Here is a 12,150-nt window from a genome sequence, read left to right on the forward strand (position 1 = left end):
CAAATAGGATCCACCTGGTGGAGCGGTGGAGGCCACGGAAAAACAAAAATGACGGCCTATCACCAAGCCCGCCTAATAAAATCGGGCAGGGCTAGGTCTGGCCCACAGCAAAAAAAAGAAAACAGCGCCACTCACCTCTGGCGCAAAATAAATGGGCCGACCCACATCCGGTTCTGTTGGTTTTAGTTTTTTTACTACTTATTTTAATTTTTGAAATTGAAAAATATATTCTTCCTAAATTTTAAAAATGTTCATGTGTTTCAAAAGTTTATTCATGCCATTTAAAAAACGTTTAGACAAAGTAAAAAAATATTCACATCAATTAAGAGAAATTGTTTTGTATCATTCAGAAACATGTTCATGACATTTAAAACATGTTCACCCACTGCAAAAATATGTTAGTGACAGTTTTTTTATATAAAATATAAAAAATATTTGTGTCACTTTAAAATTTTCTTACCATTCCAAAAAAATCAAGGTGTATTTAGAAAATATATAACATGTATTCTAACAATGTTCAAACATGTACGTCTAGTTCCCGTTTATATTTGCTAGTGGACGTCCACTACTCCCTCCCTGACGACCGGCTATGGGTGATCAGCGGCGGAAGTGAGGAGGCTATCTGTAAGAAATGATCCGCGGAAACGATTGGTTCGGCGAAGGCTGTCCTCGAAGGAGGCCAGGCAGCAATTATCAGGACCATACCTTGATCGGTCTTCAGAAAGAGTGTACACCAGTTGTTGTATAGTACGTACTACTGCAGGGCACTGTAACAGCTAGAGTATATTTATTTGTTTTGAAAAAACCGAGCAGGGCTGTCCAGGAAAGGATAGTTATTTCAGATGAACTTATCCAGTTACTTGTTTTTCATGCAGAGCCTATCCAGTTACAGGATGCTCCTTGTTGCTCGTTTTAGCCGACTGAAATTCAGATGAATCATACATTCAGAATATAATGCACGGTCTTCTTGCCAAGTTCTGACAATAAAATTCAGAATCACTCAATCTTCAAGTAGCCGCCAAATAGCTGAACAAGTATGTTGGAGTTCGCACTCAAAGTCTGTTTTACTCCCAAAGCAAAAGATGAGATTTTGCTTTTCGCAACAACAAAAAACAGATGAGAACTTGCAAATACAACATCCACGTAATCGATCGCCATGCTTGGTCGCTCGCTCGAGCGTTATTTCACTTGTTGCTAAAAAAAACAGCGTTGTTTCACCTTTGTTGAATTTTTAAAAATGGAAAAAATTAAAAAAACATAAAAGTAAAAATAGGAAAATTTCGAGAAATTAATTTTTTTATGATTTAGAAGAGGTTCATCGAATTTATAAAAAAGTACTCGAATTAGAAAAAAGTGTTCATCGATTCTAAAAAAATCATCCATTTTGAAATAAAGTTCACAAATCTAGAAATTTTTCATGAATTTTGAAAAAGGTTCATCAGATTTGAAAAAAATTCAACAATTTTGAAAAATAATAATCATATTTGAAAAAATCCTTACTTTTAAAAAAATCACCAAAATGTTAAAAAAGGTTGGTGATTTTTGTAAAAAGTTAAACAAATTGGAAAAATGTTCATCAATTTTGGAAAAAACAATCTATGATTGGAAAAAATCATGAATTTTTAAGAAAGAAAAAAGATACAGGAGGGAAAAAGAAAAGAACACAAACATGGAAAGCGGCGGGGGGGGGGGGGGGGCATTTCCTATACATAGAACTATATAAAATGAAGTAGGCACCCACAAAGCGACGCGTTGGCGTAGTGGTCAGTGTGCTTCACTCGGAAGGAATAGGTCCCTGCCGCTGAAGCGCCAAATAGGATCCACCTGGTGGAAAGTGGTGGAGGCCACGCAAAAAGAAAAATCGGGCAGGGCTGGTCTGGCCTACAATGAGATGAAACAGCTACTCGCCTCTGGCGCAAAATTAATGGGCGACCTACGTCCTGTTCTGCTGGTTTTAATTTTTTTTTTGTTTTACTACTTATTTTTGTTTTTAAAATGGAAAATACTCCCTCTGTCCGGAAATACTTGTCGAAGAAATGCATAAAAATGAATGTATCTAGAACTAAAATACATCTAGATACATCCATTTCTCCGATGAGTATTTCCGGACGGAGGGAGTAGTATTCTTCCTAAATTGTTAAAATGTTCATGTGTTTCAAAACTTTTTTTAAAAAAATAGACAAAGTAAAAAATTATGTTCACGTCATTTTAGAAAAAATGTTTTGTATCATTCAGAAACATGTTGATGACATTTAGAACGTGTTCACCCACTTCAAAAATATGTTAGTGACAGTCTTTTTACAAAATATAAAAAATATTCATGTCACTTTAAAAAAAATTCTACCATTCAAAAAAAATCAAGGTGTATTTAGAAAATATATAACATATATTCTAACAATGTTCAAACATGTACGTGACAATTGTTTATCATATATTTCAAAGATATTCAATGTGTCTTAAAAATTTGATCAACGTGTATACAAAACATGTACAACATGTGCTAAAAAAAGTTGACATGTATTTGATAAAAAGTAAAAAGGAAAAGGAAAAATATAAAACCCCTAAAAACCAAAGAAGACCATGAAAACACGTAGAAAAGAAGAAGAAAACACACACATGAGCTTCTAAAATCGATTTAAACAGGTCCATAGATGCTTCCTAAAGCCGCTTGCGATCGGGATATAGCTCCCGCGCCTGAAATCTCCTAAAGATTACTCATGTAGGCATGCCCGTCTAGTTCCCGTTTATATTTGCTAGTGGATGTTCACTACTCCCTGCCTGACGACCGGCTATGGGTGATCAGCGGCGGAAGTGAGGAGGCTACCTGTAAGAAATGATCCGCGGAAACGATTGGTTCGGCGGAGGCTGTCCTCGAAGGAGGCCACGCAGCAATTATCAGGACCATACCTTGATCGGTCTTCAGAAAGAGTGTACACCAGTTGTTGTACAGTACAATTGCAGAGCACTGTAACAGCTAGAGTATATTTATTTGTTTGAAAACCGAGCAAGGATGTCTAGGCAAGGATCGTTATTTCAGATGAACTTATCCAGTTACTTGTTTTTCAGGCAGAGCCTATCCAGTTACAGGATGCTCCTTGTTGCTCGTTTTAGCCTGTAAAAGCTAGGGTTGGCTGCGTTAAGCGTGTTGCCTCTTGGCGGGGACGCCTTCGTGTTTATATAGACAGAAGGTTTACAGGATATGCCATAGGTAGTTGGTTGGTTATCAACTTGTCCTCTACTCCAAGCTACACACGAGATAGAGGTTGTCCTAGCCAACAACCTGCGCCACAGTTCTAATGTACACAATACGTTACATTGTCACGATACAACTACGGCCCTACTCTTTTAACATCCTCCCTCAATCTTAACATATCAAGGTTCAGATTGCGCTTGAAGGCCTGTAGTTGCTTCACTTGTAACGGTTTTGTGAACCCATCCGCGACTTGATCTCCTGTTGGAATGAACTGAATATCTAGTAGCTTTTGTGCAACCCTTTCTCGTACAAAATGGTAATCAATCTCTATGTATTTCGTTCTTGCATGAAACACTGGGTTTGCAGACAGATATGTTGCTCCAAGATTGTCACACCATAAGCATGACACACCTGTTCTTCCAATGCCAAGTTCACCAAGCAAAGTTTCAATCCACATTACCTCAGCTGTTGCATTTGCCAAAGATTTATGTTCTGCTTCAGTGCTGGAACGTGACACTGTAGCCTGTTTCTTTGCACTCCAGGATATAAGGTTCGACCCAAGAAAGATTGCAAATCCTCCTGTAGATCTTCTATCATCAGGACATCCAGCCCAGTCTGCATCAGAAAATGCACTCACTGTGGTTGAAGAAGACTTACACAATTTTAGCCCTGTGTTTGCACTCCCTTGAAGATACCTCAATATTCTTTTTACAGTCGTCCAATGTACAGAAGTAGGAGCATGTAAAAATTGACAGACTTTATTAACAGCAAAGGATATATCAGGTCTTGTTAGTGTCAAGTACTGGAGAGCGCCAACTATACTTCTGTACTTGGTTCCTTCTTCTGGGCTCAGTAATTCTCCTTCATATAATGACAACTTGTCAGTGATAGACTGGAGGGCTTGCAATCCTTCATACCTACTCGTTTGATTACATCTTTGGCATATTTTTCCTGAGTTAGCATAATACCTTCATGCAACTTCTTTACCTCAATACCTAGGAAGTAATGTAACTCTCCTAGATCTTTAAGAGCAAACTCATTTTTCAGATTTGACAGCAATGATAAGGTAGCCTCCTATGAAGAGCTGGCAACAATTATGTCATCAACATAAATTAACATAAATATAATCACCTTCCCTTTCTTGAAGAAGAAAAGAGAAGTGTCACCCCTTGAAGGCTTGAAACCAAGTTGCTGAAGTTTTGCACTCAATCTTGAATACCAAGCTCTAGGTGCCTGCTTTAGACCATATAAGGCCTTGTCCAATTTGCACACATGATGTGGCTTACCATTTTCAAACCTAGGTGGTTGTTTCATATAAACCTCCTCCTCGAGAATGCCATGTAAGAACGCATTCTGAACATCCAATTGGCGAAGACTCCATCCCCTGAAGACAGCAATAGACAGAACAAGTCTAATAGTAGCAGCTTTAACTAATGGACTAAAAGTATCCTCATAATCAATGCCATATCATTGTTTAAAGCCTTTAGCTACTAGTCTAGCCTTATATCTATCTATCGTGCCATCAGGTCTCTTTTTAACTTTATACACCCATTTACAATCAACAATATTCCTCCCTTACTTAGGAGGAACCAAACGCCAAGTTTGGTTTTTCATAAGTGCATGATACTCTACATTCATGGCATTTTTCCAATTATCATTTTCTAGAGCTTCGGTCAAATTTTGAGGCTCACCAGTAGCAGCAAAATTTGCAAATTTGAAGTTCTTATCATACCTTAGTGTCCCATCTTTGTAAACTATGGGTTTTAAAATACCTCGTTGTGCTTGTGTAGTCATTCGAGGAGGTGTGCTGGAGCGTACAGGCTCGGTAGCCGCAGAGGATCCCAATCCCGCCACAGCAGAATCAGCCTCGCCTGTTGCGCGCTCGGACGACGTTGCATCGCGCGCTGATGGAGCAGGAGAATCCGGCCTTGGCGAGTCGGCTGGCGCCACGTGACCACGGGCTAGCGCGCGGTCGCGCCCGCCATCATTGCGCCGCGCAGCGGGGGACACGCTACCAGGTTCATGTCCAGCTGCGGCATGATGAGTGGGGCGCAGAGACAGAGAGCGGTCCGGCCCACCCGACCGGCCTGGAGACTCGTGCCAGGCGGAACCCGAGGAGTGGACGCCCCCGGATCCTGGCAAGGGCGGCGTCAGAGGATCCGCCTGGGGATCCGTTCCCGTGTCAGCTCCAAAATCAGCGCGACTAGGCGAATCTGCCTCGTGTCCGCTGCCAGGTGTTTCCTGTTGCTGCTGCATAAAATCACAAGCATTTGGAGTGTAGTTTTTTTCACCGCCATCTCCGTCAGTAGTAGGGCTATGTAACAAATGATCATTAGCATAATGTTTGTCCCCATGATCGGTAGGATTTAGTAACTCCGGATTCAAGAGAAGAATTTCTGCCCGAAGCCTTGCACCGGCATTTGGGTGTAGTGTAGAGAGGGGAAAGACGTTTTCATCAAAAATAACATCCCTGGAGATATACACTCGCCCTGTTGCAATATCAAGGCATTTAAAACCCTTGTGAAGATTGCTATATCCAAGAAAAGTACATTGTTTGGAACGGAATTGAAGTTTGTGCTTGTTATAGGGTCGGAGATTACGCCAACAAGCACACCCAAAAATTCTAAGTGAGGAGTAATTTGGATTTTCATGGAATAATCGCTCAAGAGGGGTTTCAAACTTGATAACTTTGCTAGGAAGGCGATTGATCAAATATGTGGCAGCAATAAACGCCTCATCCCAAAATTTTAAGGGCATGGAGGCTTGGGTAAGGAGAGACAAGCCTACTTCAACTATATGTCGATGTTTTCTTTCTGCTGATCCGTTCTGTTGATGCGCATGGGGACAAGATACGTGATGAGATATTCCTATCTTGGTGAAGAAGGAGTTGAGTTTTTCATACTCCCCTCCCCAATCTGTCTGAAGAGCAAGGATTTTGCGATTAAATTGTCGTTCAACAAGGTGCTGAAAGTCATGAAATTTTTGAAAAACTTCGGACATGTGTTTGATCAAATAGATCCATGTGAATCTACTGAAATCATCGATGAAACTCACATAATATTTCTTTCTGCCTACTGTTTGATCAAATTGTACCTAGACGTGCATCATGGATCATTTTGAGGAAACATGTTCGAGCCATATGTAATATGTTCGAACAAACATTGGAATATATGCGCTGAAACATGCTTCTGATCGTTTGCGTTCATATGTTTTGCTGAGGCTTAATTATCATAACCGAAGAGTTTAGACTTACTCCATAGATGCTTCTTCTCACACCAGACTTATGTTTGTTTAACATTTTCAAAAGGTTTAACATTTGGGTAGAAAAATCTTGGGGCTAGCTCCACATGGAAACTTGCTTCAGATCAGTCTACGTATAAGACGTCCAGGTCCTGTGGAAAATTTGAAAGAACGGAGCTAATTTTCTTCTGCTACAAATAATTGGATGCATGAACATGAACGAGAGCTAGCGCGCACCGCTCCGCGATCATCGGCCAAAATAACACGTCGGTCTCCAAACCACTGACTTGTGCAGAGAAACCGGCGGCTTGATGATCTCTGCCTACTAGTAGTTAGGCCCGGCAGCCCCACACGATTTTCCAGAGTTTTTGGTTTCCTACATATCGTCCAGATGAATCCTTTTTTCCACAGATATTTCCATGGACTGACCGCCTACTAGTCTATGGATCCTTCTTCCACAGATTTTTTCCATGGACTTTTCTTTTTTCCACAGATTTTTCCATGGACTTTTCTTTTTTCCACAGATCTTAGCACGAGGTGTACTCAACCTACAGCTGTACATATGTGACTGCCCTAGCTTACAAGTTAAACCAGCTTAAATCTTCGTATCTTAACCAGCTTGGCGGCCCTTGCACTAGAACGAGGGCATCTAGATGGACCATATTGATTGTAAATGACAAATTCTAACCACCAATTAATGCAACACGGCAACGAAAGCAAAACTTAGACAAGCTAGCAAGCGCTATACAACTGTGCTAGATTTAATTTCCTCGCAATGCGTCAGATTGGCCTGTTGCCGTTTTAAGCATCCTGCCTAACTTTATCCGCTGACCAGTCGTTTGTGAACAATGAAACTTCTTCACTAGTATGATATTTTCGCCAAAAAGGTAGTAGCTGTGATTTCTCTTACTTTTTGCTGGTGTCCTGCTGTGCTGCGGACGTAACTTCATTGTTATTATTATGAAGAAGGAAGAGTTGTTCTTGCAAGTTCCAACAACTTGATGTGTGGTGCATGGAACTACACGTACGTACGTGTTTTCGATCCTGATCTGTGTGAAAGATAAATCTATGCGATTGCGAAGTGGCTCATGGACAGAGTCGAGTCTCCCTGTTGATTGATGATGAATGCGTGGAAATTTCCAAGTCACACGAATTGGCTCCCAGTTGTCCTTCCATCCCGGAGTCCCGGCCGAGCCATCTATAAATACCCATGCCCCTTCGTCCCTAGCACATCAATCATCCCGCACTACTACCAAACCACGTGTAGACGACACAGAAGCAAAGCAACTTGAAATGGCTTCGTCCCACCTGGCAGCAGCTGCCTCCATGGTCCTCTTCCTTGCCGTGTTCGCTGCCAGCACGAACGCGGCGACGTTCAACATCAAGAACAACTGCCCCTACACGGTGTGGCCGGCGGCCACCCCGATCGGCGGCGGTCGGCAGCTCAACACCGGCGAGACGTGGACCCTCGACGTCCCCGCGAACACGCCCTCCGGCAGGGTGTGGGGCCGCACGGGCTGCAACTTCAATGGCAACTCCGGGAGCTGCCAGACTGCCGACTGCGGCGGCGCGCTGTCGTGCACGCTGTCCGGGCAGCCGCCGCTGACCCTGGCCGAGTTCACCATCGGCAACGGCCAGGACTTTTACGACATCTCTGTCATCGACGGCTTCAACGTGCCGTTGTCATTCTCCTGCAGCAACGGGCCCAACCTGGTGTGCCAGGCCGACAAGTGCCCCGACGCCTACCTCTTCCCGACCGATGACACCAAGAACCACGCCTGTAACGGCAACAACAACACCTACCAGGTTACCTTCTGCCCATGAGGAAGAAGGTATCATCGTAGCTAGTAGCGGACGATACCACCACCAGCATAATACGCGTACATACAATGAGTGTGGAGAATAAAGTTTGTTACATAAGATGAATAAGACGATGTCCTGAAAATAAGGCTGTCCGTGCGTGCAGTGTACGCATTTATACTATACTACGGGGCCACTTAACTTAAAGAGTTCAATATTATGACATTGGCGACCTTTTTTACCATCAAATCCTCACACAAACACTCCCTCCCTCTTCCTCACTCTCTCTCCCCCTCTCCCTCTCTCTAACACACACACATATCCATCTTATTGGGTACGGGATCATAATCCGTCTATTTAACACGCACACGCTAGTGCATAACAATATGGATTATGTGTATTATATGTACCAGAGCCCTCAAATTAAATACTCCCTCCGTTTCAAAATAGATGACTCAACTTTGTATTAATTTTATACTAAACTTAGTACAAAGTTGAGTCGTCTATTTTGCAACGGAGGGAGTATGTTCTATGGTTATCAAACACTACATGTTCCTCAATTAGTTTTCCTTTTTTACAAGGGGCGTGTTAATGTCGCTACTGTGAGCACGCGACCCCTCCGGCGAAGGGCCATGTGCCCTTTCGCCCCCCCCCCCCCCCACTCCCGGCGCTACGCCTCCGCGCATCTTTCGCAGCCCCCTCGCCTCCATCCCACAGCTTCGGTGACGCCCCCTGCCTCGCTAACATCGGGCGCTTCCGCCACCGTCGGCGATAACTGCCAACCGGCAACGTGGTGGCGTCCTCGCGCCGCCACGTCGTACCACCCGCCCCGCCGTCGCGCTCTGCGCGCCATCGGCTCTCCGCTGCCGCCGCGCAATCTGATTCTCCACCAATACGAGTTCCCACCAATTTCGCGCTTGCGTTATATCGTGTGACCGGCTGCTGGAAGTGTTTCCATTTTTACAAAGTGTCCCTTGACTGAATCAGCCGCCAAATATTCTCGGTCAAATCTACGTTCATATTTTCATTATCATATATAGAAAAAAAATGCTACATATGTATTTTTTTTCTGTATGTGCGTTTTTGCACACACGCATGCTGCCCTACGTTGACGACGGCTTCTATCCAATGCTAGAGTAAATTGATTTATTCGTATCCTGGTTGGGTGCGAAGCTGCCAACGTATTGCTTCATGTTAGGCCGATCGAGTAAAATTTGAATTATTAACTTTTAGAGACGAGGTTGTTTGTCAATAGAGCAACCAATGAAAATGGAATGGTGAACAAAAGAAATAGAAGTAGAGCCACCACGTTATATTGGTGGTTCAACGTCAATAACATATATTGGTGGTACCACCCGCCGTCGTAACTTCATTTTTACTTCATTACTAATATATATTGGTGGTTCAATAGTTTGGGACTATTTTATATTGTATCCAAGAAACCGATTATGATTTTAGATCAGACACTTAGGCTCAAGTTTGCCCAGGCTAAACAAAATTTCTGGCTCCGCCACTGATTGTTATGATGTTATCACAAGCAGCAATCTGACTCTTTTCTTCGATTCAATTCAATGCAGCTCAAGGCATTATCTACGCTCTCCGTGCTGTTTGCGCAGCAACCTGCCGACCAAGTTGTGCAAATTGTGAAAGCATGAATGAGTTCCATCACCTCTTAATTATGGAAGTATGTGCAAAATATTTTGATATGTCTGTTCCTTTGATGTTACGCCAGAATGAATTTTGATCATATCTGTTTTCTTAAGAGTCATTAACCTGTACTCTAGATATATATTTTTCTGGTGGATATATATAGTTTTTTGCTAGATTATGTTATTGCATATTTCTTACTTTCTTCACTCTCCCGATTCATATCAGGCATTGGGTGGAAGCTCTGGATGGATTGATCCCTTTCTTGCATGGTTTAGTGCCTTCTTTTACTACTTCATCACTGTTGCCATGTACATGCTGAGCCGAAGAATGGCATGTGAGTAATTATTTCTACTCATGAAGTAGATGTTCCTTTTTTGTTACTGTGTTTTTGTGATGATAAAGCTTCTCTGAACTCGGATATCTTATGTGCAGACCACTTTTCTGAATGTGTTGAGAGGCATGCATACACAACTTAAGACAAGTTCCTGAAGCTCAATGGAGGTAAGGCAACTTTAATGGGCTAAGTATTCTTCATGTTGTGCAAGTTGTGTATCTAGGATTTTATGGAATAACAACACCCTGCATATTGAATACAGAGTATTAGCTTATATAGTCAAGTTGGTTACCCCTTGTTTCCCATGTTTGAAGTGAACAGCCTGCTGTATGATTTATGTGAATACCTACTCATGAGAAGGCATCATTGTGAACAACCCGCTGTATGATTTATGTGAATACCTACTCATGAGAAGGAATCATTGTGAATACCAGAAGCTACAGTCTCGGTGTCTTTGCACCGCTTTGATCACCACTATGGTCGAGCTCACCGACTGAAAACAAGCGCTTCGTGGGAGGCAACCCACGTAGATAAAGTAGAAAAGTAAGTTTTTATTTGTGTTTCATTAAAAAGAGTGATTGAAGTTCTATACGAAGAAGTAAGTTTGGAAGGGTGGTTCTAGCGAAGGCTTTGCGATATGCAACTTGAATTATGTGTTAAATCAATGTTTGGACTTTGGATGTCTGGAAATATGTTTACGTATTGTTTTGGAACTAACAGCATAGGAGAGCAAAAGAAAAGAAAAGTTTCAAAAGAAACATATTAAAAGAGGCGGTCGCATAACCTGCTTGAGGTTCCAAGGCAAAACACCCAGTGGCAACAGGAGAAAAGACGGCGTTCCAAACGAGTGTGTGCGCTCGTCCGAGCGGTTGTTTGACACTTTCAACCAGAAGAAGAAAATAACAGCACAGAAGACGGCGTTTCGAACGGACGCCGCCGCCCGTATGAGCGATCGCATGGTATGAGCACAGACGCATGTAAGTCTTCAGGATGAACAACGATGTTCCATGCGGGCACTTGCGCCCGCATGAGCGTCGTTTGTTATCCTGGCTGCCCAAATAAACCCGAGGAAGAAAGTAAATTTCCCCCATCTCTCTCTTTCTTCTTCTTTTTCCACCAAACCTCTCCAAACCCTAGCAAAACTTCGCCTGATCTTTCTACTCGCTCGATTTCAGTTCAAATCCTTCCGTGTGATCAATCTACGGTATGTTTCTCCTCCGATCCCCAAATTATATTCTGTGAATCCATGTTCTACATGCCTAGCATTGCCATGACTAGGAGATGCATATTTTTATTCTAATTTGAGTTTGACTTGGATTCATTGATGTTTTTAGAGGATCATGACGTTATGATTGTCGTAGGATCAATATTGTTTAAATATGTTGGCCCAAAAAATTGTTTTACAGATGTTTACACGGAGGTCTTCTCGTGTACGTGGTGCTTCAAGATCATCCACCGCACCCGCCACAACAATTTTTTACTCATGGGATCGTCTTCACCGACCGTGACGCGAAAAGGAAGTTTAGGCCACTAAGCTCAAGGAAGATCAAAACAACCAAGTGTGCTTGTGCGATAAAACATATTATGGAGGCTGAGGTTTGACGATTCAGTGTTTGCACACAGGCCCGTCAGCCTCCAAAAAGTTGGAGGCTGAGGTTATGGAGGGCGCTTCATATGGTGGATGGCAACTCCCATTTTGATGACTCTGCGAGAGTTGTCCTTGTATATCTTCTCAAAGAGTTGGCAGCCGTTGTAGGATCTTTGAACTCACGGGGCTTATCTTCTCAGATCTGGTACTATTGGAACTTGCACTTTGTACATCCATATTGTGAGCTGAACTTTCACTGGAATGGGAGATTAGTGAGTAGATCAAGTTAGAGCTAAATGATAATTTCACACAAAAACAACGAAACAAAAATATGAGAGAAATATC

At 42.5% G+C, this 12,150-nt stretch overlaps 1 protein-coding gene across 1 annotated transcript; it reads left to right on the forward strand.

Moving 5' to 3' along the window:
* Positions 1-7,668: 7,668 nt before the first annotated feature.
* LOC543317 (thaumatin-like protein) lies at positions 7,669-8,458 on the forward strand. The gene has a single exon (XM_044505646.1). The coding sequence runs from the start codon at positions 7,727-7,729 to the stop codon at positions 8,255-8,257; it is 531 nt and encodes a 176-aa protein (XP_044361581.1). The 5' UTR covers positions 7,669-7,726; the 3' UTR covers positions 8,258-8,458.
* Positions 8,459-12,150: the final 3,692 nt, after the last annotated feature.

This window comes from Triticum aestivum, chromosome 4A (genome assembly GCF_018294505.1).
Source record: "Triticum aestivum cultivar Chinese Spring chromosome 4A, IWGSC CS RefSeq v2.1, whole genome shotgun sequence".
In the NCBI taxonomy this organism is placed as follows: Eukaryota; Viridiplantae; Streptophyta; class Magnoliopsida; order Poales; family Poaceae; genus Triticum; species Triticum aestivum.